The sequence below is a fragment of the Oncorhynchus tshawytscha genome, linkage group LG23 (assembly GCF_018296145.1).
Source record: "Oncorhynchus tshawytscha isolate Ot180627B linkage group LG23, Otsh_v2.0, whole genome shotgun sequence".
In the NCBI taxonomy this organism is placed as follows: domain Eukaryota; kingdom Metazoa; phylum Chordata; class Actinopteri; order Salmoniformes; family Salmonidae; genus Oncorhynchus; species Oncorhynchus tshawytscha.
In genome coordinates, this window is record NC_056451.1 from 22,197,670 (window position 1) to 22,223,822 (window position 26,153).

General features: G+C 43.5%; 2 protein-coding genes across 3 annotated transcripts in view; both read left to right on the top strand.

Annotated features, from left to right (window-relative positions):
* Nucleotides 1–1,131: 1,131 nt before the first annotated feature.
* LOC112246956 (fibroblast growth factor receptor 4) lies at nt 1,132–15,374 on the top strand. Of its 2 annotated transcripts, XR_006079737.1 has the most exons (8): nt 1,132–1,287; nt 5,498–5,619; nt 5,960–6,164; nt 7,024–7,169; nt 8,614–8,758; nt 9,722–9,875; nt 12,838–12,975; nt 13,861–15,374. XR_006079737.1 is itself a non-coding variant. In XM_042304890.1 (7 exons), exons 1-7 carry the CDS (start codon nt 1,230–1,232, stop codon nt 12,923–12,925), a joined length of 918 nt encoding a protein of 305 aa, XP_042160824.1. In that variant the 5' UTR covers nt 1,132–1,229; the 3' UTR covers nt 12,926–15,374. The 2 variants fall into 2 exon arrangements, 1 of the variants encoding a protein (XP_042160824.1); XM_042304890.1 differs by having other exon boundaries at nt 12,838–15,374.
* A 4,517-nt stretch (nt 15,375–19,891) lies between these two features.
* LOC112235404 (cell adhesion molecule 4) overlaps nt 19,892–26,153 on the top strand; it is a 239,746-nt gene continuing 233,484 nt past the window's right edge. The window contains exon 1 of the mRNA XM_042304892.1: nt 19,892–20,193. Within this exon, the coding sequence (XP_042160826.1) occupies nt 20,121–20,193 (73 nt within the window). The 5' untranslated portion in view covers nt 19,892–20,120. The remainder of the gene's footprint in view (nt 20,194–26,153) is intronic.

Genomic DNA, 26,153 nt, shown 5'->3' on the forward strand with positions numbered 1-26,153 from the left:
TGTAATGATAATTTAATTCCAGCCTCTTTGACCCAAGATGTGCTTCTGAGTGTCTCAGATGTTTACTAACTGGTATAAACTGATACTAAAACCACGGTCAGCTGGGATTCCCAACAACAGGCAAGGCTTGTACAATTATCTGGGAGATCTTATATCAGACATATAGCATGACAAGCCACTAGTGATGACACTACAGAAATAGCAGAATTGGTTTACTAGAAACAGAACAATGAAAAACGTATGAGACGGGCGTTCTTGGGAGTATGACAAATCAAAATGTGTCCATGAAAAGGCTCTGTTTCAAGTTTGTTCACGGTTCCTCGAAACTCAACAGCATTTCACAGTACCTTTTGGAAAGAGATGATTTTGTTATAGGTTTTGCAAGTGTTTATTTGGTCGCGCTGAAACGACCTCAAGTGCTGCGTAAAATCAGGCGACGCAGAACAGTCATTCATTGGTAAAGAGCGTCCTTCCACTTGTCATGATATGTAATTAAGTGTAAACGGAACCATTTTCCGACCCACCTGAAGTCGGGACAGGTTTGGTTAATGATTAGGTAATTGACCTATAGATGGCAGTACGTCTCTCCAATCATGATCCTGGTGAGCTACCATCCTGAGCGAAAAACTACGGGAGGGTAGCTTTCCAGGAACCGGGTTGGAGAACCATGCATGACACGGTCTGGAATCTTTGGGACATCCCAACCCCATTAAAGTAGAATTTTAAAATGTTAGGTAAGCGCTATGGTTGTGGTTAGGGTAGGGACTTTCCAATGATCCGTATAGCACTGACCTGCGTGAAACTACGTCAACATCCTGAGCACACGGAGACAAGTGACGCACTAACAAGTGATTGGTATTTGGAGCGTATACTCCCATTGTTATCAATATATGCACGTCTTGTTTTTACTTAACTGTTCTCCACTATTGTAGATATTATTTAAAACCTAACAGAAAAAAAAACACTTTAATAAAAACAGTCTGCACGTGGAAAGAAAGAGGTGTGTGTATATAATTATATATATATATATATATATATATGTGTATGTGTGTGTAAAGCTTGTTTCCAAACTTTGAAAGAAAGACAACCCTGGAAGCCACGCCTCCTCCAGTATCAATAAGTATAGTACCAGACGTTCCTTTCGACAGTCAGACGGATTTGCATTATTTGGATACAGACAGTGAAGCAGAGTGGGAATACTCATCAATACCCAGAATCCAATAACAAACATGAGAGGTGTTATACTCTTTGCGATTTTAGTAATTGCACATGCTCACAGCAGTATTGGTAAATATAATTTTATTTACTTTAACTGAGTGAATTTTATTCTACTCACTCGATACACTTACATTTTATGTAGGCTTATTCGTTTTAATTCAACTGCAAATGTGAACTCTGTTCAGCATTGTCCTTCAAGTTAGTTTATTTGACAACAGTCGTGTAAAGTACTTAAGTAAAAATACTTGAAAGTACTACTAAAGTAGTTTTTTGAGGTTATCTGTACATTACGATTTATATTTTTGGCAATTTTTTTCTTCACTACCTTCCTAAAGAAAATAATGTACTTTTTACTCCATACATTGTCCCTGACACCCAAAAGTACATTTTGAATGCTTAGCAGGACAGAACATTTTTCCAATTCACTTATCAAGAGAACATGCCTGGTCATCCCTACTGCCTCTGATCTGTGACTCACTAAACACAAATGCATCGTTTGTAAATAATGTCTTGAGTGTTGGAGTGGGCCCCTGGCTATCCGTACATTTTCAAAACAAGAAAATGGTGCCGTCTGCTTTGCTTAATATAAGGAATTTGAAGTGATTTATACTTTTACTTTTGATACTTCAGTATATTTAGAACCAAATACTTTTAGACTTTTACTCAAGTAGTATTTTACTGGGTGACTTCCACTTTTACTTGAGTAACTTTCTATTAAGGTATCTATACTTTCACTTAAGTGTAACAATTGGGTACTTTTTCCACCACTGCCATCCGGTTTGTTTAATACAAGGAATTTGAAATGATTCATAGTTTTACTTTTACTTTTGATACTTAAGTATATTTTAGCAATTACATTTACTTTTGATACTTAAGTATATTTAAAGCCAAATGCTTTTAGACTTTTACTCAAGTAGTATTTTACTGCGTGACTTTTACTTGAGTCATTTTTTATAAAGGTATCTTTACTTTTACTCAAGTATGACAATTGGATACTTTTTCCACCACTACTTGACAAGATATTGTAGATCAGCTGTGTTGGCATCAAATAAGGGCTTTTTATTTGTGTGAACATAACAAGATTCAAAAACGGAGACATAAACTGAACAAGTTCCACAGACATGTGACTAACAGAATTGGAATAATGTGTCCCTGAACAAAGGGGGGTCAAAATCAAAAGTAACAGTCAGTATCTGGTGTGGCCACCAGCTGCATTAAGTACTTAATTAAGTGCGTCTCCCCCTCATGGACTGCACCAGATTTGCCAGTTCTTGCTGTGAGATGTTACCCCACTCTTCCACCAAGGCACCTGCAAATTCCCAAGACATTTCTGTGGGGAATGGCCCTAGCCCTCACCCTCCGATCCAACAGGTCCCAGACGTGCTCAATGGGATTGAGATCCGGGCTCTTCGCTGGCCATGGCAGAACACTGACATTCCTGTCTTACAGGATAATACGCACAGAACGAGCAGTATGGCTGGTGGCATTGTCATGATGGGTCATGTCAGGATGAGCCTGCAGGAAGGGTACCACATGAGGGAGGAGGATGTCTTCCCTGCAATAACAACAAGCTCAGTCTGATGATGCTGTGACACACCGCCCCAGACCATGACGGACCCTCCACCTCCAAATCGATCCCGCTCCAGAGTACCTACCTCGGTGTTAAGGCTCATTCCTTCCACGATAAACGCAAATCCGTTTATCCTTGCAGCATGCCTAAGGCACGTTCACGCGGATGAGCAGGGACCCTGGGCATCTTTCTTTTGGTGTTATTCAGAGTCAGTAGAAAGGCCTCTTTAGTGTCCTAATTTTTCATAACTGTGACCTTAATTACCTACCGTCTGTAAGCTGTTAGTGTCTTAAGGACCGTTCCACATGTTCATTAATTGTTTGGTTCATTGAACAAGCAGGGAAACAGTGTTTAAACCCTTTACATTGAAGATCTGTGAATTCATTTGGATTTTTACAAATTATCTTTGAAAGACACAGGGTCCTGAAAAAGGGACGTTTCTTGTTTTTGCTGAGTTTATAAATATTTTTTTATATTGTCTCTGTTTATGCCTGGGTAATCGATTCAATTATTAATTGAGAGCGGAACTCCCCTGAAAAGCCAATTATTTGAATACAAATTGAAAGTGTGACAAATCACAATCTGCACCTCAATCCAATTCCATGGGATTTGATTTACCTTGGAGACTCAATGCCTGTGGAGAAAAGCAATTTAAGTCACTGTTTAGTTTTTTGTCACTATCTAAAAACATGTTTCCAATTGCTTTTCTTCAGCATTGTCCATGGTGTGGATCGATAATGCCACAGTCATCCCCATGAAATGGTGTGCTTTCAACGTGTTGTTCAAGTAATTCAAGTTTGTGGTTTGTATGTGTTTTTGCACTAAAACGCTTTGTCCAGCAGGGGACCTCCTACTTTATTACCAGCATCTCCTAGTCAAGTAGACAAACCTGTTGTTCATCTGGCTGTGTTTGGCTAATTGCCAGCCTGGTTTGAACCAGTCAACAAGAAGGAAAATGAAGCACTTGTATAAAAATAAAACATTTTATTTTTCACTCAAACAATAAGCTGCTGTAACAGCCCAGTCTAATGCCCTATATGTGGCCTAATGTTAGGTGCACCAGCCCAGTCTAATGCCCTATATGTGGCCTAATGTTAGGTGCACCAGCCCAGTCTAATGCCCTATATGTGGCCTAATGTTAGGTGCACCAGCCCAGTCTAATATGTGGCCTAATGTTAGGTGCACCAGCCCAGTCTATATGTGGCCTAATGTTAGGTGCACCAGCCCAGTCTATATGTGGCCTAATGTTAGGTGCACCAGCCCAGTCTATATGTCTGTTATGTGCCCAGTCTATATGTGGCCTAATGTTAGGTGCACCAGCCCAGTCTATATGTGGCCTAATGTTAGGTGCACCAGCCCAGTCTATATGTGGCCTAATGTTGTGTGCACCAGCCCAGTCTATATGTGGCCTAATGTTAGGTGCACCAGCCCAGTCTATATGTGGCCTAATGTTAGGTGCACCAGCCCAGTCTATATGTGGCCTAATGTTAGGTGCACCAGCCCAGTCTATATGTGGCCTAATGTTAGGTGCACCAGCCCAGTCTATATGTGGCCTAATGTTAGGTGCACCAGCCCAGTCTATATGTGGCCTAATGTTAGGTGCACCAGCCCAGTCTATATGTGGCCTAATGTTAGGTGCACCAGCCCAGTCTATATGTGGCCTAATGTTAGGTGCACCAGCCCAGTCTAATGCCCTATATGTGGCCTAATGTTAGGTGCACCAGCCCAGTCTATATGTGGCCTAATGTTAGGTGCACCAGCCCAGTCTATATGTGGCCTAATGTTAGGTGCACCAGCCCAGTCTATATGTGGCCTAATGTTAGGTGCACCAGCCCAGTCTATATGTGGCCTAATGTTAGGTGCACCAGCCCAGTCTATATGTGGCCTAATGTTAGGTGCACCAGCCCAGTCTATATGTGGCCTAATGTTAGGTGCACCAGCCCAGTCTATATGTGGCCTAATGTTAGGTGCACCAGCCCAGTCTATATGTGGCCTAATGTTAGGTGCACCAGCCCAGTCTATATGTGGCCTAATGTTAGGTGCACCAGCCCAGTCTATATGTGGCCTAATGTTAGGTGCACCAGCCCAGTCTATATGTGGCCTAATGTTAGGTGCACCAGCCCAGTCTATATGTGGCCTAATGTTAGGTGCACCAGCCCAGTCTATATGTGGCCTAATGTTAGGTGCACCAGCCCAGTCTATATGTGGCCTAATGTTAGGTGCACCAGCACCAGCCCAGTCTATATGTGGCCTAATGTTAGGTGCACCAGCCCAGTCTATATGTGGCCTAATGTTAGGTGCACCAGCCCAGTCTATATGTGGCCTAATGTTAGGTGCACCAGCCCAGTCTATATGTGGCCTAATGTTAGGTGCACCAGCCCAGTCTATATGTGGCCTAATGTTAGGTGCACCAGCCCAGTCTATATGTGGCCTAATGTTAGGTGCACCAGCCCAGTCTATATGTGGCCTAATGTTAGGTGCACCAGCCCAGTCTATATGTGGCCTAATGTTAGGTGCACCAGCCCATCCACTGAAGTGTATCAAAATACTTCTCAACAAAGAAACCCCACTGGAATGACTCTAGCAATAGGTGGGCTAAACAATAATCTTGTCTACTACCAGCCATGGGACGAGATTAGCTAAACAACAACTAAAGTGTATGATGATGGGGTTGATTTGGTCCTTGTTGTCTTCTTCTGTGCTGTCTAGCGGCCCTGGTCATAAAGGGACCAGACAAGCCTGTTCTGGAGAACGATGAAGTCACCCTGGAATGTCTGCTTTCTGACTCGGAGCTCAACACCAGCCAAGTCCACTTTGAGAAGTTTTCCAAGGTCAGGACACAGGCTACTTCTACCTCTGACTTTACTTCTAAATGGGTTATATGATTGCCAATTCTGTTGCTGTACTATGTGAAGTAAAGCGTGTTGAGGCTCTACACTTATCGAATCATGACTTGAACTCGACTTCAGTTAGTGCAGTATGTTTATGTCAACAGGGCTCAGCTTTATCATTTTTATTGTATATAAAATTACCAATGTTTGCAGACCAAGAAGGTAATCATTCTCACTGCTACTCATATCACTGTGCCAGTCCCGCATATGACTGCTGTTTGCAGATGAGGTAAATCTCTGTTTCTCTCTCTCACTGTTCCTCTCTCCTACTCTTCATCAGTACATGAATAAGTGGTATCGGCTGGAGGAGGAGCACATGTACCGCCGATGTATCCCCAGTGTTATCTTGAGGCGTGAGGCGAGCCAACTGCTTCTGTCCATCCGCAGCATCCACAGCTACTTCCACCAGGGACTCTACCGCTGTGTCGCAGACAACGCCACGGCAACCGACAACTCCTCCCAGCCCCTGGCTATCACCATCAACTGTGAGTATGGGGTGGGCTATATAGTCACATGCATGTCTGTAACAGCTGTTTTTTTGTTTTTAAAATGGTGCGATGGCCAATAAGTTGGCACAGCAGGAAAGACCAAACCTCCTGGAGAGCTGCTGGGCATGCAGGCTTTTAGTACAACCCTGCTTTAATACACCTGATTTGTATCAGCTGATCCCTAGAACCTTGATTAGCTGAATCTGGAGGGTAAGTGTAGTGCTGGAACAAACCCCTGCACACCCAGTTGTAGCTCTCCAGGAGGAGCGCCTGCTATCCACTCCACCGTACAGTATATCCATTCTCCTTGTTTTCAATAACAATGTTCCAGAAATGGAAATTCACAGGGGAATAGAAATACAAATAACCAGAAGAAGAGACATATTGTACTGTACAAGGCACATGAAAGGGTGGTCATAGCGTGAGGCCTATTTTCCCTTGCGCTACAGGGGCGATCAAATCGTCCGTCACGTCTTTTGATAGGCTTCTTTGCCCGTGGAGCAATCGATAATGGGGAATTATTTGTGTGGACAGAAGGAGAGAGCCCAAGGCACATGGAGATGGTTCCGTTGACGTAGAGAGGGAGAAAATGAACCGTCACAGTGCACCATTGTGAGGACTTAGGAAGATGAAGGCTATTACCATTATCTGATTGTTCCCTCATGGGCAATTTGTAGAGGATTTGAGGCACGATACTGCAGTATACTCAAGGATATGACTCTGTTGACTGATGTCTATGCATGTTTGTACACTGTGTGCACAGCTGCACACACACACTCAAACCCCTTAAAACCATCACACATGCATTCTTCTTGATTTCTGCCTGAACCTGCTGTGTTTCTGATCCCCTGTTCAGACATGCGTGAGCTGTCTGTGTACGATGTGTCCTCCTCCAGACGGAAGTTCATCAAGGAAAACCTGCTTGTGACACTAGGCGAAGACGTAGAGGTGGAGTGCTCCACCACAGCCTCTGAGGCACCACAATACTTCTGGCAGAAATATGTGAGTTTGGGTCTGTCAGGATCTGACCTTCTATCGCTCGATCTCTCACTCTCTGTCCCGCTCCTCTTTCTCTCTCAGCACCATAAGAGGTGCTCAGTATTCATGTTATTCACTGGTTTGGGCCCTCCTCTTTCTGGAGAGCAGCTTGTCCACTCAGAGGATTAATAGTTTAATGAGGTCTAGACAAGTGGCAACCTGAAAGCCAATCTGTTGATAGATTCCTAATGATTTTTCAATGTTCAGTTAACCATTGTTGAATTATTCAACTTGCTGTTACCAAAGCCACAAACCAAATACCCAGGGGAATTAAGACCTCTCAATGCTAAATGTCAAACTCCCGAATGGCCATGCAGGCAACAATAAGACCTTGGTGAATTGATTTGCTGCTCCCTAGTGGTAAAATAAGGTATCACTACTTCAGCACATTGTGGGTCCACTATTTCAGACCTGATGCAATTTCACACCTTTAAAATAAACTTAGTCCTCATTTTAATAAATTTTTCTGAATTTGAATGTCTTTAGAAAGAATACCCCTCCACCCTCCAATATCCGTCACTGTGAATATCCTCCATCTACCTTTTGAACTGTTCTGTCCACACATTCATAACTATTTGCATAACTGTTTATACATCTGTCTCCTCTTTCTCTCTCAGCACCATAAGAGGTACTCAGTATTCATGTTATTCCCTGGTTTGGGCCCTCCTCTTTCTGGAGAGCAGCTTGTCCACTCAGAGGATTAATAGTTTAATGAGGTCTAGACAAGTGGTAGAAAGTATTCAAGGATGGGGATGGGAGGAATTATGGGGGCAGAGAAACAAACAGTATGGGCCATTTGATGGACAGCAGCTGACTGACTGCACAGTCCTGGTCTCTAGTAATGTCAATGGGAGGCAGGCAGGAGGCTAGATGCATCTGAGCCAGTGGATTTGCATACAGAATGCTGTTTTGGCCAAACCTGGCCTTTCCTGGAAATCCTCTTAATTCAGCCCCTCATTCAAATTGAAATGTACTTTCTTGGCAGGAAAATGGGAGATCCCAGGAGCCAAATCATTTGCATGGTGTAATGTCTTTTTTGTTGTTTGTTTCTATTCTGTTTCCCCTATTATTTCTCCCCTACTGTGTCTAGCTCTCCCTCTTAATAATAGCCCAGCAGCTAGTTCTGTGTCCACAGTGCCTCCCGTTTTCTCATTATGTGTTGTTAACAGTGTTGCCGTGCTATTCTTTGCTGATTTCCCCATCTAGGTCAGTGAATGGGGTTTATGTGGAATTTATTCAGTGGGATTACTGTTCAGGTAAATACACCTTGTCCGGGAGTTTATCGCTTCTCTCAAAGGGACACACATACTGTAACTCCACTGAGCAATGTTTTCTTGACTCGTTCGCTCGCTTTTTCCTCCATTCGCACCCCTCTCTCTCTCTCACCCACCATCCTTCCCTCTATCAGGGAGATGACTGGATCGTGCCCTCCTCCAAGCTGAGGCTGAAGAATGTGAGGATGGAGGATGGTGGAGACTACACCTGCATGGCTGAGCATCCCACCCTGTCCAGCCTGAAGAAGAGCAGCACCATCTCCATCACTGTGCTGACAGGTAGGTAGAGGGTCAGGGGTTAGGAAGGGGGGGGACTACAGGGGTCAGGGGTTATGAAGAGGGACATTATGTGTAGGGGTTAGAATGCAGGAAGGACAAGAGGGAGGGTGAGAGGTACAGATGTTAGGGCCAATGCACATATGTAGAGGAGGGGTACAGGGGAGTGTCTAGCGAGAGGCTCCCGTGAAGGCGAGGGTCTTACGGCTACGTGATGGAGGAGAGGAACTGGCCACTGCAGAGGACATGTCTTAGGACACTAAATATGTCACTGAAGAAGAGGACTCATTACATTACAGTTAATCCAATTTATCATACTGATTGTTGTTCATTTTTATCAGCGACCTGCGAGATGATTACGCTGCATTAATGGTCACGGGTTATTCAATTTTTCAGTGCTTCAATTTTAATCATTGCGATTACAATCGTTTCAATTATCTATCCTCCAAGTCAGTTGCGCCAATCAAACTGGATGCATGTCAATTATAACAGTAAAGACACTGCTTCAGTATGAAGTGGAAGTGAATAATCGTAGTGAACAATCATTTGCTCTTCATTTTACACTATTTTTAATCAATCAAATGTATTTAATACAGCCCTTTTACATCAGCAGTTGTCACAGTGCTTTACAGACACCCAGCCTAAAACCCCAGAGAGAAAGCTATGCAGATGAAGTAGCACAGAGGCTAGGAAAAACTCCCTAAAAAGCAGGAACCTAGGAAGAAACCTAGAGAGGAATCAGGCTCTTCTGGCTGTACCGGGTGGAGATGCATGTGGCCATTAAGGCCAGATCGTTTTTCAAGACATTCAAACTTTCATAGATGACCAGCAGGGTCAGATTATAACCATTTTATCCAGTAGAGTTGGATACACGACAACATGGACAGTGTTGAGCAAGGCTAACAAAATAATCTGTCTGTGAATCATCCGCTATTAAAGCCTGTAGTGTGTCTGACTCTCCTGCAGCCACCAACGGCCGTCTCAACCAAGCCTGGTACGACTCCACCAACCTGGTGTTGATGACCTCCGTGGCGGGGGCGGTTCTCCTTTTGCTCATCCTGTCTATCACCTGCTTCCTGGTCCGCAGGGCCAAGCAGGCCAAGAGCACCAAGGGACCCATGTGAGTGCTGAGCTCTGTGGCACAGTGCCCTCCTCACCTCTCTCTCTCGCTCTGTGTGTGTGTGTGTGTGGTGCCCCCTCCGTTCTCTTATCTCCTTCCCCTCCCCTCTTCCATTTATCCCAGATTATAGCCAGGCCAAAATATTATATCTATTGCCTTATATTTCACTCTGACTCTTACGATAGTACCAAGGCTAAGGTGGATTTACTGTGTGTGTTAGTGTTCTTGTAGACCGCTATGTCCCAGTGGCGGTGATCAGCTAGACTCAGTCGCTGACTTCCTCCCTGATCTCTTCCCTGCCCACATGAAATAATACTACAGTTTATTATAAATACTACAGTACTTACTATAGAATTCTGTGGTATACTGTAGAAAACTATACTACACACTGTAGTATCCCTCAATCATGTGTAGTATTTTGTAGAATACCATAGTAAATGCTACAGTAATGTCCGTAAAAACACAACACTTTTTTAAACTAAAGTAAATACTACAGTATTTAATTAGCATATTCCCTAACCATTCCCCTATCCCAATTTGTGCCACCTATAAGTAAAAAACCTACATGCCAAGTATAGACCATATATTGTGTTCCATACAGGTTAGAGAAAAGAGCTGACGTTCAGACCCCAGTCCTACCTACTTACAGGTTAGAGAAAAGAGCTGACGTTCAGACCCCAGTCCTACCTACTTACAGGTTAGAGAAAAGAGCTGACGTTCAGACCCCAGTCCTACCTACTTACAGGTTAGAGAAAAGAGCTGACGTTCAGACCCCAGTCCTACCTACTTACAGGTTAGAGAAAAGAGCTGACGTTCAGACCCCAGTCCTACCTACTTACAGGTTAGAGAAAAGAGCTGACGTTCAGACCCCAGTCCTACCTACTTACAGGTTAGAGAAAAGAGCTGACGTTCAGACCCCAGTCCTACCTACTTACAGGTTAGAGAAAAGAGCTGACGTTCAGACCCCAGTCCTACCTACTTACAGGTTAGAGAAAAGAGCTGACGTTCAGACCCCAGTCCTACCTACTTACAGGTTAGAGAAAAGAGCTGACGTTCAGACCCCAGTCCTACCTACTTACAGGTTAGAGAAAAGAGCTGACGTTCAGACCCCAGTCCTACCTACTTACAGGTTCTCTAGTAGGTTTCTTCTAAGTGAAAGCCACCACTTCTATGTAAAAGATAATAAACCAAAACACTATAGTGGACACTACAGTAATGTCTGCAAAAACACTACAGTAAATACTACATTATACTACAGTCTACAAAAACACTACATTAATTACTGTAGTATATACTACACGTTTTGTTTAACTACTGTATTTATACTGTACATAGAGTTAACTGTAGATACTACAGTATACTTCTACTAAGTACTACAGTATTCACTGTAGTGTTTTGCAGACTGTAGTCCTAAAAATCACTGCAATGCATACTATAGTATTTATACTATAGTATTTTTTTCATGTGGATGCGTTTTCACCAGACTCTTGCAAAACATGTAAGGATACTGTGGTCATATAGTATGTACTGTTAAAATCATAATAAATACACAGTAATCACACATTGTGACCCACAACCTCATATCAGAGTGATTACAACATGAGTACAGTACATGTTTTCTGTAATAGGTATTCTGTCTTATATATGAAAGCTATTGAGGTTAGGTTGCTCTTTACATCTGTGTGTTTGACCTACAGTATATTCTGTAGATTACTGGTTGGCAGTCTATTTGTTCTCTTTTACTTGTCTTTCTCTCCTCTGTGGTTCTCTGGGCATTCCATTTACACATAATGGTGCAACTCTCTATCTTTCTCTCCTCTGGGGTTCTCTGGGCAGTCCATTTACACATAATGGTGCAACTCTCTATCTTTCTCTCCTCTGTGGTTCTCTGGGCAGTCCATTTACACATAATGGTGCAACTCTCTATCTTTCTCTCCTCTGTGGTTCTCTGGGCATTCCATTTACACATAATGGTGCAACTCTCTATCTTTCTCTCCTCTGGGGTTCTCTGGGCATTCCATTTACACATAATGGTGCAACTCTCTATCTTTCTCTCCTCTGTGGGGTTCTCTGGGCAGTCCATTTACACATAATGGTGCAATTCTCTATCTTTCTCTCCTCTGTGGTTCTCTGGGCAGTCCATTTACACATAATGGTGCAACTCTCTATCTTTCTCTCCTCTGGGGTTCTCTGGGCAGTCCATTTACACAATGGTGCAACTCTCTATCTTTCTCTCCTCTGGGGTTCTCTGAGCAGTCCATTTACACATAATGGTGCAACTCTATCTTTCTCTCCTCTGGGGTTCTCTGAGCAGTCCATTTACACATAATGGTGCAACTCTCTATCTTTCTCTCCTCTGTGGTTCTCTGGGCAGTCCATTTACACATAATGGTGCAACTCTCTATCTTTCTCTCCTCTGTGGTTCTCTGGGCAGTCCATTTACACATAATGGTGCAACTCTCTATCTTTCTCTCCTCTGTGGTTCTCTGGGCAGTCCATTTACACATAATGGTGCAACTCTATCTTTCTCTCCTCTGGGGTTCTCTGAGCAGTCCATTTACACATAATGGTGCAACTCTCTATCTTTCTCTCCTCTGGGGTTCTCTGGGCAGTCCATTTACACATAATAGTGCAACTCTATCTTTCTCTCCTCTGGGGTTCTCTGGGCAGTCCATTTACACATAATGGTGCAACTCTCTATCTTTCTCTCCTCTGGGGTTCTCTGGGCAGTCCATTTACACATAATGGTGCAACTCTCTATCTTTCTCTTCTCTGGGGTTCTCTGGGCATTCCATTTACACATAATTCTCTATCTTTCTCTCCTCTGTGGTTCTCTGAGCAGTCCATTTACACATAATGGTGCAACTCTCTATCTTTATCTCCTCTGTGGTTCTCTGGGCAGTCCACTTACACATAATGGTGCAACTCACTCTTTCTCTCCTCCTCCTCTCTCTACCTCCAGTGATGACCACTCTCAGAAGAAGCCCATCTACACAGCCAGTGTGGAGTCTCTGGCCTCTACCAGTGGAGACAAACAACCACTGGTGTGACCGTGCCAAGAGATGGAGAGGAGAAGTAGGGGAACAAATGGAGAAAGATGGTAAAGGGGGCAAGGGAGTGAGGAATAGGAAGGAGGGAAGATGTCGAGGTGGGAGGAGAGGTGCCTGGGTTATGGATGCAGAGTTGCAGTGAGCCAGGATGCAGAGTAAAATCGAAGCTATTATCAAAGGCTGGCTGCGTGTAAGAGAAGGGAGACAAATGATTGTTTTACTGGGGTGGTTTGCTTCCAGCGGGGTTGGCTGAAGTGTTCTTGAACAAAAGGTGTGCAATTTTCTCTTTATTGATCTCGCAACCTGCAAAATTGACATTCACTTTCTTATCTGAGGCAAGGCGAGGGGGAGGAGTCTTTTGTACTGTGTGAACCCTGAGCAGCTGCAGACCGGTTTCAGGAGGTTACCTTGAGATAAACTGCTCACCACCACCACCACTTTTGCAGCCTTGGGCTCACAAAAAGGAATGTCTCTTACGTTGCAAATATAATGTGACTGCTGTATCACAAATGTGCCTTTTCCCCTCAATACTTTTACGTGGCGTAGAATATTGGTGTGGATTTTTTTTCTCAAGGAAATGTATCACCTTATGTAGCATACTCGTAGTGATGCACTTCAAAGTATACAGACAAGATGTAGACTTGTAGATTATTTTCTATCTCTATATTCCAATGACAACTCAAGCACTTTCAAACATTACCCTCAGAGCTATCTATTTGCTGTATTTCCTGTACTTATAATAGTCATGATATAAAGTTCCTTTGAGACATTCTAATAGTAATTCCCCAGTGTCTTTTATCATTGATTTAAATGTAGGACATATCGAGAGCGAGAGGAGTATTGACAATGCTGTGAAAGCTGGATGCTGGTACAAGCTTGAACACATACAGTAAATCCAATGGCCTCTTGACCTCTTATCCTCTCTGTAACCTCAGTTCCCTCCACTCCTGATCCATTCTGCAAGGCCTTCCTCTACTGCTGACCTTTACTGCACCTCACACACGCCATCTAACCACGGAGAGAGAGCCTACGTACGATATGCCCAGTCAATAACAGAAGACCGACAGACAACCTTGAGGCATCTACCCATTGTTTTAAGTGAGGCTATGTATGTGGTTACACATGGTTCATTCCCCACTGCATCCTACAGCACCATTAATAACTCTCCCTCTCCCAGCCAGGCTACAACTTCATTCTTTCATTTTCTCCTCTGTTGCCTTTCGAACCTTAACGTATTTGCTTCACCGCTTATCACTATAACGGCTCTTCTCATAACTATTTATTTCATTACACCTGGACTGTCTGTTGATGTTTTACTATGTGTGCCTGGTTGAAGGTAGGCTGCCGTTAATAACAGGAAGGAGATGCTGTGGTTTAATGATGACACTCTGTTAAAGGGTACCGTCCACGCGCTACAGAGCACAGCGAGGATAATGTTATTAAACTGATTATTCAAGTCTTCACAGCAGCTCCTTCTCCAGCCACCGTCTGGCTTGTTACAGGCCATTTGTGTGTCCTAGCTGCTAGGTGTAAAGGCTGAGGTCAAAACTGTGGAGCCAAAAGTCCATAAAACAGTCATGCTTCATCAAAATACCATTTGGAAATTTGAAGCGCTCTTCATTTGAAATGCCAGTGAACAGCGTTTTATTTTGGCCTTTGAGGCATTTATGGGTAAAAAGCATCCGCCTTCATGGATGTTGCTGGTTCAACAGGATGGCCAAGGACTACTAGACGACAGTGAGGTCAGTCGCATGAGGGCTTTCTGCCTCCATGGTTGTGTTTGGATAGCTCTGGCCCCTAGGCACTGACCTAGAATCAGATTTCCCTTCTAATGTCACCAGGTAAAGTTGAGGGCTGCCCTTAGACACTGGCATATGGTCTGGCTTCTGACCTCATGTCAGTAGCTAAAGGTCATAGGATTGGAGTAGGCTTACAAAAAGATGACCAGCTACACTTTTACCTTACATATCATATTGGAATAATTGTTAGGATTCATTATTATTATCCTGCACCAAGTATTTATCATTGCTGATTCTGTTTCCGAAGAATATCCATTCACAATATAGTGATAAGTATACCCATAACCACACACATTGGTTATTACATTAAGTCTATAGTTGGGTGACTAGCTGATGCTACTTGACCTGCAGTCAATGATAAACTATGCTGTGAACTGGAGTGCAACATGTTTCAGCAAGACAGCAGTATACCTGTCTACAGAAGCCTGTCTCAGTGGACATCTCCATTGGAATGAGAATGACTAGAGCATGTATAGTTCTCTTGAATAATATAGCAACTAGGGCCCGCTCAAAGACATTTTTAGAACATGTGGTCTCTATTCTGTTGAATTGCTATAGACTGTCACATTCGTGCATGTCACTTGGTTTTGTATGTTTCCTTGTATATAAAAACATGTATGGACTGAAATAAAATATAGGTTTTCTCTGGAGAGGCAGGTGTTCCCACATTACTCTCCAACAATGCCCCATCTGATGCGGGGGAGCCGCCGCTGACACCCGCCAACCCGGGAACAAACACTCGGAGAGAAAGTGACAGGGGAAAATGAAACGGAACGCGAAATGCGGGGGGCGGAGATTATCCTAGCCAAAACAACATGATGAAAGCGAACATATCTCGGCGTGGGACAAGTAGAAATCAAAAGACAGAAGGAACGGAAGTGTGGTTGAGCGGGAGAAGTACAGAAGGGTAAATCAGTAGCCTACAATCATGTCAGGCTACCCACGGGGCAGAAGAATTTATACAGCTGGGCCTGTTATGGAGACTGAGACAGGCCACTTTCCATGTAGCAATTTTAGAGGAACGTTCAGGCTTTGGGCTACAACATTTCCATCGAGCAATTCTCAAAGCTTAAAATGAGAATGTGCCCTGCTTCAAATATATTATAATTTTCAGGCTGAATTAATTAATTAACAAACACATGTTAATTACAGGCTCATGTTACGAGCTGTTCTGACATGCTATGCACTTTGTTCATCCAAAGGTGTCGCCAAACACTTACTTTGAAACATATTCATTCACGTATAATAAAATATTCACTGAGGTATATTCAAAAGAAAATACAATTTTCATAATAAGCCCGTTTGGTGCCACGCTCTGACTAGAAAACACAATTTGGAGTGCAGTGCAACCACAGCATGACGGTAAGAGTCTCCGGTGCGTCTTATTCAGACGTTATGTGCGCCCCGAGCTCTGTCAAGAACAAGGGTTTGGAACCGCTGGAGAGTTTTGTTGGTTTCATTCCATTACCGCTATTCCAAGCGGTAATTTGATCAAATATAGCTTTATTTAGGCTAGTGCTCTGCTCTACACTCCACTGATGATTTCACTTTACATTTAGAACACAAGCAAACACACGTTTTGTTTACTCCTAGGCTACTCCAATATCAAACTAGGTCTAATAAATTCCTTTGATGACGATAAGTTCTAAAGCCTCCATGTATATGGCCATAATAGCACATTTTAATACTCAGCCTATTATGTTTTGAATCTTACAATAACATACTGTATATAGACTACCGTTCAAAAGTTTGTGGTCACTTAGAAATGTCTTTGTTCATCAAATCAAATTTTATTTGTCACATACACATGGTTAGCAGATGTTAATGCGAGTGTAGCGAAATGCTTGTGCTTCTAGTTCCGACCGTGCAGTAATATCTAACAAGTAATCTAACCTAACAATTTCACAAAAACTACCTTATACATACAAGTGTAAAGGAATGAATAAGAATATGTACTTAAAAATATATGAATGAGCGATGGCCGAACGGCATAGGCAAGATGGTATAGAGTACCGTATAAACATTTGAGATGAGTAATGTAGGGTATGTAAACATTATATAAAGTGGCATTGTTTAAAGTGGCGAGTGATACATTTATTACATACATTTTTCATTATTAAAGTAGCTAGAGATGAGTCAGTATGTTGGCAGCAGCCACTCAATGTTGGTGATGGCTGTTTAACAGTCTGGTGGCCTTGAGATAGAAGCTGTTTTTCAGTCTCTCGGTCCCTGCTTTGATGCATCTGTACTGACCTCGCCTTCTGGATGATAGCGGGGTATCATGACAGGCAGTGACTCGGGTGGTTGTTGTCCTTGATGATCTTTATGGCCTTCCTGTGACATCAGGTGGTGGAGGTGTCCTGGAGGGCAGGTAGTTTGCCCCCGGTGATGCGTTGAGCAGACTTCATCACCCTCTGGAGAGCCTTACGGTTGTGGGCGGAGCAGTTGCCGTAGCAAGCGGTGATACAGCCCGACAGGATGCTCTCGATTGTGCATCTGTAAAAGTTTGTGAGTGTTTTTGGTGACAAGCCAAATTTGTTCAGCCTCCTGAGGTTGAAGAGACGCTGCTGCACCTTCTACACCACGCTGTCTGTGTGGGTGGACCAATTCAGTTTGTCCGTGATGTGTACGCCAAGGAACTTACAACTTTCCACCTTCTCCACTACTGTCCCGTCGATGTGGATAGGGGGCTGCTCCCTCTGCTGTTTCCTGAAGTCCACGATCATCTCGTTTGTTTTGTTGACATTGAGTGTGAGGTTATTTTCCTGACAACACACTCCGAGGGCCCTCACCTCCTCCATGTAGGCCATCTCGTCGTTGTTGGTATTCAAGCCTACCACTGTAGTGTCGTCTGCAAACTTGATGATTGAGTTGGAGGTGTGCATGGCCACACAGTCATGGGTGAACAGGGAGTACAGGAGAGGGCTGAGAACGCACCCTTGTGGGGCCCCTGTGTTGAGGATCAGCGGGGTGGAGATGTTACCTACCCTCACCACCTGGGGGCGGCCGGTCAGGAAGTCCAGGACCCAGTTGCACAGGGCGGGGTCGAAACCCAGGGTCTCGAGCTTAATGACGAGTTTGGAGGGTACTATGGTGTTAAATGCTGAGCTGTAGTCGATGAACAGCATTCTTACATAGGTATTCCTCTTGTCCAGATGGGTTAGGGTAGTGTGCAGTGTGATTGCGATTGCGTCGTCTGTGGACCAATTGGGGTGGTAAGCAAATTGGAGTGGGTCTAGGGTGTCAGGTAGGGTGGAGGTGAAATGTTCCTTGACTAGTCTCTCAAAGCACTTCATGATGACGGAAGTGAGTGCAACGGGGCGATAGTCATTTAGCTCAGTTACCTTCGCTTTCTTGGGAACAGGAACAATGGTGGCCCTCTTGAAGCATGTGGGGACTGCAGACTGGAATAGGGATTGATTGAATATGTCCGTAAACACACCAGCCAGCTGGTCTGCGCATGCTCTGAGGATGCGGCTGGGGATGCCGTCTGTGCCGGCAGCCTTGCGTGGGTTAACGCGTTTAAATGTTGTACACGTTGGCTGCAGTGAAGGAGAGCCCGCAGGTTTTGGTAGCGGGCCATGTCAGTGGCACTGTGTTGTCCTCAAAGCGAGCAAAGAAGATGTTTAGTTTAACTGGGAGCAAGACATTGTAGTCCGTGACGGGGCTGGTTTTCCTTTAGTGGTCTGTGATTGACTGTAGACCCTGCCACATACCTCTCGTGTCTGAGCCGTTGAATTGCAACTCTACTTTGTCTCTATACTGACGCTTAGCTTGTTTGATTGCCTTGCGGAGGGAATAGCTACACTGTTTGTATTCGGTCATGTGTCTGGTCACCTTGCCCTGATTAAAATCAGTGGTTCGCGCTTTCAGTTTTGCGTGAATGCTGCCATCAATCTACGGTTTCTGGTTGGGGGAATGTTTTAATAGACGCTGTGGAAGTCCTCAACTGGCAGCTTCATTAAATAGTACCTACAAAACACCAGTCTCAACGTCAACAGTGAAGAGGTGACTCCGGGATGCTGGCCTCCTAGGCAGAGTTGCAAAGAAAAAGCCATATCTCAGACTGGCTAATAAAGAGAAAAGATTAAGATGGGCAAAATAACACAGAACTCTGCCTAGAAGGCCAGCACTCCGGAGTCGCCTCTTCACTGTTGACGTTGAGACTGGTGTTTTGTAGGTACTATTTAATGAAGCTGCCAGTTGAGGACTTGTGAGGCGTCTGTTTCTCAAACTAGACACTCTAATGTACTTGTCCTCTTGCTCAGTTCTGCACCGGGGCCTCCCACTCCACTTTCTATTCTGGTTAGAGCCAGTTTGTGCTGTTCTGTGAAGGGAATAGTACACCACGTTGTACGAGATCTTCAGTTTCTTGGCAATTTCTCACATGGAATAGCCTTCATTTCTCAGTACAAGAATAGACTGATGAGTTTCAGAAGAAAGTTATTTGTTTCTGGCCATTTTGAGCCTGTAATCGAACCCACAAATGCTGATGCTCCAGATACTCAACTAGTCTAATGAAGGCCAGTTTTATTCCTTCTTTAATCAGAACAACAGTTTTCAGCTGTGCTAACCTAATTGCGAAAGGGTTTTCTAATAATCAATTATCTTTTTAAAATGATGAATTTGGATTAGCGAAGACAACGTGCCATTGGAACACAGGAATGATGGTTGCTGATAATGGGCCACTGTGCACCTATGTAGATATTCCATTAAAAAAAGCAGCCGTTTCCAGCTACAATAGTCATTTACAACATTAACCATGTCTATACTGTATTTCTGATCAATTTTAAGTTATTTTAATGCACAAAAAATGTATTTCTTTCTAAAACAAGTACATTTCTAAGTGAACAGTAGTGTATATATTTTTTTTATTAATCTCATTGAATTTGAATCATACATGTTGGCCTAACTATGCATGTTTTGTAAATACCTTTTATTTGGCAGGCTGTTAATGCTTGTTATCAATCAGGTTTATTGTAGCCTACATACATTGATTGATTCATATAGATATATATTGTAGTATGTTCCTTCCCTCTCCCCTTTTTTTCTAAACACACCCTCATCTTTATATACAATCTTCCACTTGCTCCTTGCTTCTTATTGGTCAGAGAACAGTTCCGAATCCCGCCCTCTCTGCTTGCTTTTAAATATATTTAAGTAACCAAGAAAAACTGTCCAAACCACGGTCGTTTATTCACGTCAACGAGAAAAAAATGGGTGCATGTGTCTAGTAGTATGCCGTTTTTTTGTATGTAAAAAGACCCCAGCGAATGTTATTAAACAGAACCAGACACACTCCAGGCTTTATTCGCGGGTGAACCTGCGGGTTCACGTCACTTTGATTTCTCCAAGGAAGAGGAATATCAAAAAAGAGATCAGCGGGACTATCAACGATGGCATTTACGGCGGTGTGGAACTACTGCGTTCCCTTGTCTGTCATCACTTTGCTATCTCTTGTGGGGACAGGTAAGAACGTTTTCTATTTGGGAATGATATAAAGAATGGGCTATCCGCTGGTTAAGAAAGACTCAGAAACGAGAGATTCCTACTTTCTGTAGGGACTTGCACTGACCTTTGTTGACTATTCAAGTGGAAAGGAGTGCGTGACAATAACCTAAACGCTAAATATGCACCGCAGGCTATTTCGTCATGTAAATTATATATTTTGTCAGTGGATAGGACTGCCCGCTGCCTGCCTGGGACACTGGTGATTGTGCATATGCAATTACGCGCCTCATGTGGTCTGTGAAGCTTTTTAAGACGGATGAGGTCTGTATCTCATTGAACACACATCGTTGATGTTTCACCTACACATCGATATATTGATGCTACATGGTAGCATGGTTTATTTTCTGTTTGGACAGGTAGTATTACATGCAGACATGCGTTGTTACGACCCCATATTGAAAACAAAAGTAAAAGCCATTGCCACCATTGTACCTTCTGGCCAGTGTTCCGATCTTATATGATATTTAATTGTACATTTCATCGCCATCATACGCCGTAACCTATACATATTCCACTTCATCATTTGTATCGACAGAACATAGTTGGGATTACACATAAACGGGGTGTATAGCTAGATATACGACTGTGCGCGCCATGCGCATAGGCTATGTAACCGCACAGTGTGAATATCGATTCAGCCACATGCCTACTCATAACAAATACCGCAGCAGAGCAGAGAATCCCACTACTACCACACATTCTCTGTCCAGTCAGTCACTTCTGACAGCGTCCTCGGCAGAGTCATTTTGATGCCTGGGTTCTGGGGACAGATAGTCGCAGTGTGCTAGCCCAGTATCCCTAGCCTCATATGTTCGTCTGATAGATTACTACTCATTTTCTGACATTCTCCACATTATGTGTTCTGGAAGCTTTGAGTTCTCAACACCTTATCAGCTGGTCTGATATCTATAAGTGTTGTATTGCAGAATGACCATTAAAGCCAGCCAGGCACCCTTAGGCAGTGCTGGAGGCTACTATTGTCCTCTCTCCCTTGTATGTCTTTACCTAGGGATAGTCCCAACCTGTTCCCTTCTGTTCCCATAGGGACAGCCTATTTCATGCTCACCATCCCATGAGAAGTGCATGTGCTGCACACTGGAGATATGGATTAATGTGACATCTCCAAGACAACTTGCTCTTTTTACTGCATGGCTTTGGTTTCGCCATCTGTTTATATCCGAGAGGAATTGCTTTAGCTCAGCCTGCATCAATGTTTATTAGAATGAGTTACTATTCTCATGATTCTAACACAGGAATTAGAAGTGGGTTGTGTGGATAGTCTTGTTTTATAGGTTCCCATATAGTACCCATTAGCTATTACTAAGTTATATTACGCTGTAGTGTAGGCTGATGTCTTTATATTCAGTAATATTGATTATGCTTCTAGCAAGGCAGTGAATGGGTTAAGATCTTGCTTCCATACTGTGTGTATTGTCACAGAGTGGTGCTGTCCCTGCCGATGATGTCTACTGTTGGTGAAACATGAGTCTTTCCTCCGTACCCCTATGTGTGTATTCCACAGCTGCTGCTCTATAGCCAAGAGAGGGAATGATGTTATATGCATGAGTGTGTTACTGTATGTGCATGTATCCTTTACTGGAGTAAGAGAGAAAGGTGTTTGTGCTGCTTACTGTGCAGGGTTTTGTCAGAGCTGCAGGCTGCCTTGGCTGGGGCCTGGTTGGTGATCACTGTCATTAATCAAGCCAGTGACAGGGCTGGGGGGGTGGGGAGTCAGCCGAGGGGAGTAAGGAATCATGACATGTAACGTGGTCGAGTTTATGGGGAGCTGGAATGGGGAAGAGAGATGGAGGAGAGTGATAGAAAGAGGGCGTTGGAGGAGAGGCAGAGCGGCAGTGAGGAGATGGAGCTGGAGAGATGGCTGGTTTTCAACACCCCTTCATCATGCAAATCAGGATGGAAATCAAGAAAACTAATTTAAAGGGGAGATGGAGGAGGGAGACGAGGGGAAGGGAGAAAAAGGGAGGCCCTCTGACTATGGCAGAGAGTGAGATGGATGGATTGATTGGATGGATGAATAGACAGAGTGATGTAAAGACAGGGAGGCAGCCAGAGATGGCTACCTAAGAGGAGGAGAAAGAGAGGGGCAGAAAGCGATGGGGGGGGAGAGAGAGAGAGAGATGAAGAAGCAAAGCACAGGCAAGGAGAACTTCACAGCGCGTGTCTGCTGGGCAAGCCTGAGGGACACACACACACACACACACACACACACACACTGAGAGCTCTGTATCGGGGTTCTGGTGTGTGTGGGTGATCCGCTACAGCTGCAGGCCAAACTGCCAGAGCATCCCCAGAGCAAATCAAATCAAATGTTATTTGTCACATGTGCCAAACACAACACTGACCTTACAGTGAAATGCTTACTTACAAGCCCTTAACCAACAATGCAGTTTTAAGAAAAATACCTTTTAAAAAAAGGAATAAAAGTAAAAAATAATTAAAGAGCAACAGTAAAAGAACAATAGCTTGGCTATATACAGGAGGTGCCGGTACAGAGTCGATGTAAGTCCAGGTAATATATACATGTGGGTAGAGTTATTAAAGTGACTAATGCATAGATAATAACAGAGATTGGCAGCAGTGTAAAAGGGGGGTGCAATGCAAATTGTCCAGTTAGCCATTTGATTAGATGTTCAGGAGTTTTATGGCTTGGGGGTAGAAGCTGTTAAGAAGCCTTTTGGACCTAGACTTGGTGCTCTGGTACCGCTTGCTGTGCAGTAGCAGAGAGAACATTATATGACTAGGGTGGCTGGAGTCTTTGACCATTTTTAGGGCCTTGCTCTGACACCGACTGGTATAGTGGTCCTGGATGGCAGAAGCTTGGTCCCAGTGATGTACTGAGCCGTACACACTACCCTCAGTAGTGCCTTGCGGTCGGAGGCCGAGCAGTTGCCATACTGCAGAGCTCCTACAGTGAGGGAAAAAAGTATTTGATCCCCTGCTGATTTTGTACGTTTGCCCACTGACAAAGAAATGATCAGTCTATAATTTTAATGGTAGGTTTATTTCAACAGTGAGAGACAGAATAACAACAAACAAAACAGAAAACTCATGTCAAAAATGTTATAAATGGATTTGCATTTTAATGAGGGAAATAAGTATTTGACCCCTCTGCAAAACATGACTTAGTACTTGGTGGAAAAACCCTTGTTGGCAATCACAGAGGTCAGACATGAGATCTTGCATGGAGCACCAGGCTGAGGGAGATTGACAGTTCTTTCGTGTTTCTTCCATTTGAGAATAATCGCACCAACTGTTGTCACCTTCTCACCAAGCTGCTTGGTGATGGTCTTGTAGCCCAATCCAGCCTTGTGTTGGTCTGCAATCTTGTCCCTGACATCCTTAGAGAGCTCTTTGGTCTTGGCCATGGTGGAGAGTTTGGAATCTGATTGATTGATTGCTTCTGTGGACAGGTGTCTTTTATACAGGGAACAAACTGAGATTAGGAGCACTCCCTTTAAGAGTGTGCTCCTAATCTGAGCTCGTTACTTGTATAAAAGACACCTGGGAGCCAGAAACCTTTCTGATTGAGAGGGGATCAAATACTTATTTCCCTCATTAAAATGCAAATCAATTTATAACATTTTTGACATGCGTTTTTCTGTTTTTGTTGTTGTTGTTATTCTGTCTCTCACTGTTCGAATAAACCTACCATTTAATTATAGACTGATCATTTCTTTGTCAGTGGGCAAACGTACAAAATCAGCAGGGGATCAAATACTTTTTTCCCTCACTGTAATACTGCTAATGCCACCTCTGCTGCTACCAGCACCACTACCACCACACTGCACCCCAGCCAGTCTGCTATTACTGCTGCTCCTATCACCTCTGGGCATTTAATCACCTCCATTTGTTTATGTGACTGCATGCAATGAGAGCCATCTGTTTGAACCCCTTGTCATCATGCATCTGGGCCATGGATCTGCTAAAGACGCTGGCGGTTGAAAAACGGTAGCAATTGGATGGATTTGGGGGGAGAAGATTTGAATATCAATTATTGTCGGTGTGCACACGTACACATCCACATGCGCCGAGTATAAATCAATGTCGGTGTGAGTCACTGTCTTATTCTGCCTTAAACACACTAACATATAGGGAAGCAGGCATACACACACACACACTGCGACTTCAGAGGACAGCTGACACAGTTTGATCAGGTTACTGTCTAATGCAAGAAGATGAATGATTACGCAAGACGCTGTCAGCCTGAGCCGTTTTTTAATGCTTGTCAGGCATAGTTTGCATCATGTCAGAGGAGGATTGACTTATGCTTTCTTCTAGATTACACCGGAATCACTAGTTCAGCTCACCACTTTGTTCTTTAATGCATCGAACAAGTCTTCAGCGTAGGCCAAGATTTTATCCTTTGATCCAAACCTTTGATAATTCTACTCCAAATAAAATAAGGTTGTCGACAATTGAATTAAAATAGTGGAACGTCCTCCTCTTCTCACAGAAGTGTCATAATAAAGTTCTTGAGCGATGCCAATGTTGGAATTTCTCTGTAATACATCGTTATTTCATGATTCCTCTCTAGTGGGACTACACAATGGGAAAATCAAACGTTATCATACGATGCTGGCGTGCCCGTCAAGTCAACATGATTGGGGCGATACTCAGGTTTGTTTGTATTCAGCCTGGCACGGCAGTATCACAGCAGTTTGATCAGCTGATTTAGTTTAAAGGCTATCTGCTGTCAAAACAGAAGCTCTGTCTTCTGCACTACGGAACACTGAAGGGATCAAGTCATAAACAAATTTGAGTGTGTCGCTTTTCACAAAGTCACAACGGTGAACGAGAGAGAGCGTGAGTTACGGAGCGTAACGTGGGCGAGTTTTATTCTTCCCTCCTTTGGTTTTCTGCTTCCATTACTCATGGATTGAAGATTTCCTAGCTGACTGTTTAGTGCAGGTGATGCCTTTTACTGCAATGATTCTCTCGTTTCCAACTAGCCCACCGTCTCATCCATAACAATGGAACTATGGAAATATGGGCAATATCTCAGGTCTTAAGTATATTCCTTAGTCTTTTCTCTCTTCCTCGACACACTGATCTGAAAACACAGGATATGTGAAAGCAACATGGTAGAAGCCCATCAGGAATGTCTAGCTCATCAATGTCAGTGCAGACTGCAGAGGGAGGGAAGGAGAGGAAGAGAGGAAGCCACTTTGAGAGTATTGAGATGACTTGGCCTCTATAAGACTTGGCCGTCGGTCACATGCCATAGTTCACTTCCTGTTTACTACTTACAGTCGCTGATCTGTCCGTAGTGAGAAGTCGACAGGATATAAATAGATTGTGGACACTGGCAATGGAAAGGCAGAAGGCAACCATGTTGATGATTTTAATCGGATATCTCATTTGTTTCTTTTCAGTCCAACAAAATAAAAAATCTGGATTTGTGAGGGATTATTTAACAAAAATAATAAATATATATATATATATATTGACTTGATTGTTTAAAGCGGAAGTTAATTTAGAATCATTTACATCTCCTCAGAGAGTGCTAAACATGCTAATAATAACAGTGATTTACCTAAGCTGTCCTTATGACAAGTCTATGTCTGAGTAATTGGCTTTCCACCAACTTCTCTGGGAAGATGTTATGGTGAAGAGGAGATGTCAAGGACATCCTTATTTTCTGGCTCTTTCAGCCTGTCAATCAATCTGTTGTTTAATCTCCCGCTGAGTGTCTGCTCCTCTCTCCTCCCCAGCTTCTTGGTCCGTAAACTGACAGCTTTTTCTCATGTCCCTCTGTATGTTCTGACCTTCTATCTCTTGGGCCGGGGCTCTTTATGTTCCTTACCGCTGTCTGTGTGTCTGTTTTGCTGTTGAGACTGTGAAATCAGAGCATCGATTCCCACTTCACCATCGCTTGAAGTTTGTGTAGTATCGGTGCT

Coding starts and splice junctions, on each gene's coding strand:
- LOC112246956 (XM_042304890.1), top strand. CDS start 1,230: ATGAGAGGTGTTATACTCTTTGCGATTTTAGTAATTGCACATGCTCAC. Junction 7,170..8,613: donor AATACTTCTGGCAGAAATAT/GTGAGTTTGGGT, acceptor TCCCTCTATCAG/GGAGATGACTGGATCGTGCC. Junction 8,759..9,721: donor CTCCATCACTGTGCTGACAG/GTAGGTAGAGGG, acceptor ACTCTCCTGCAG/CCACCAACGGCCGTCTCAAC.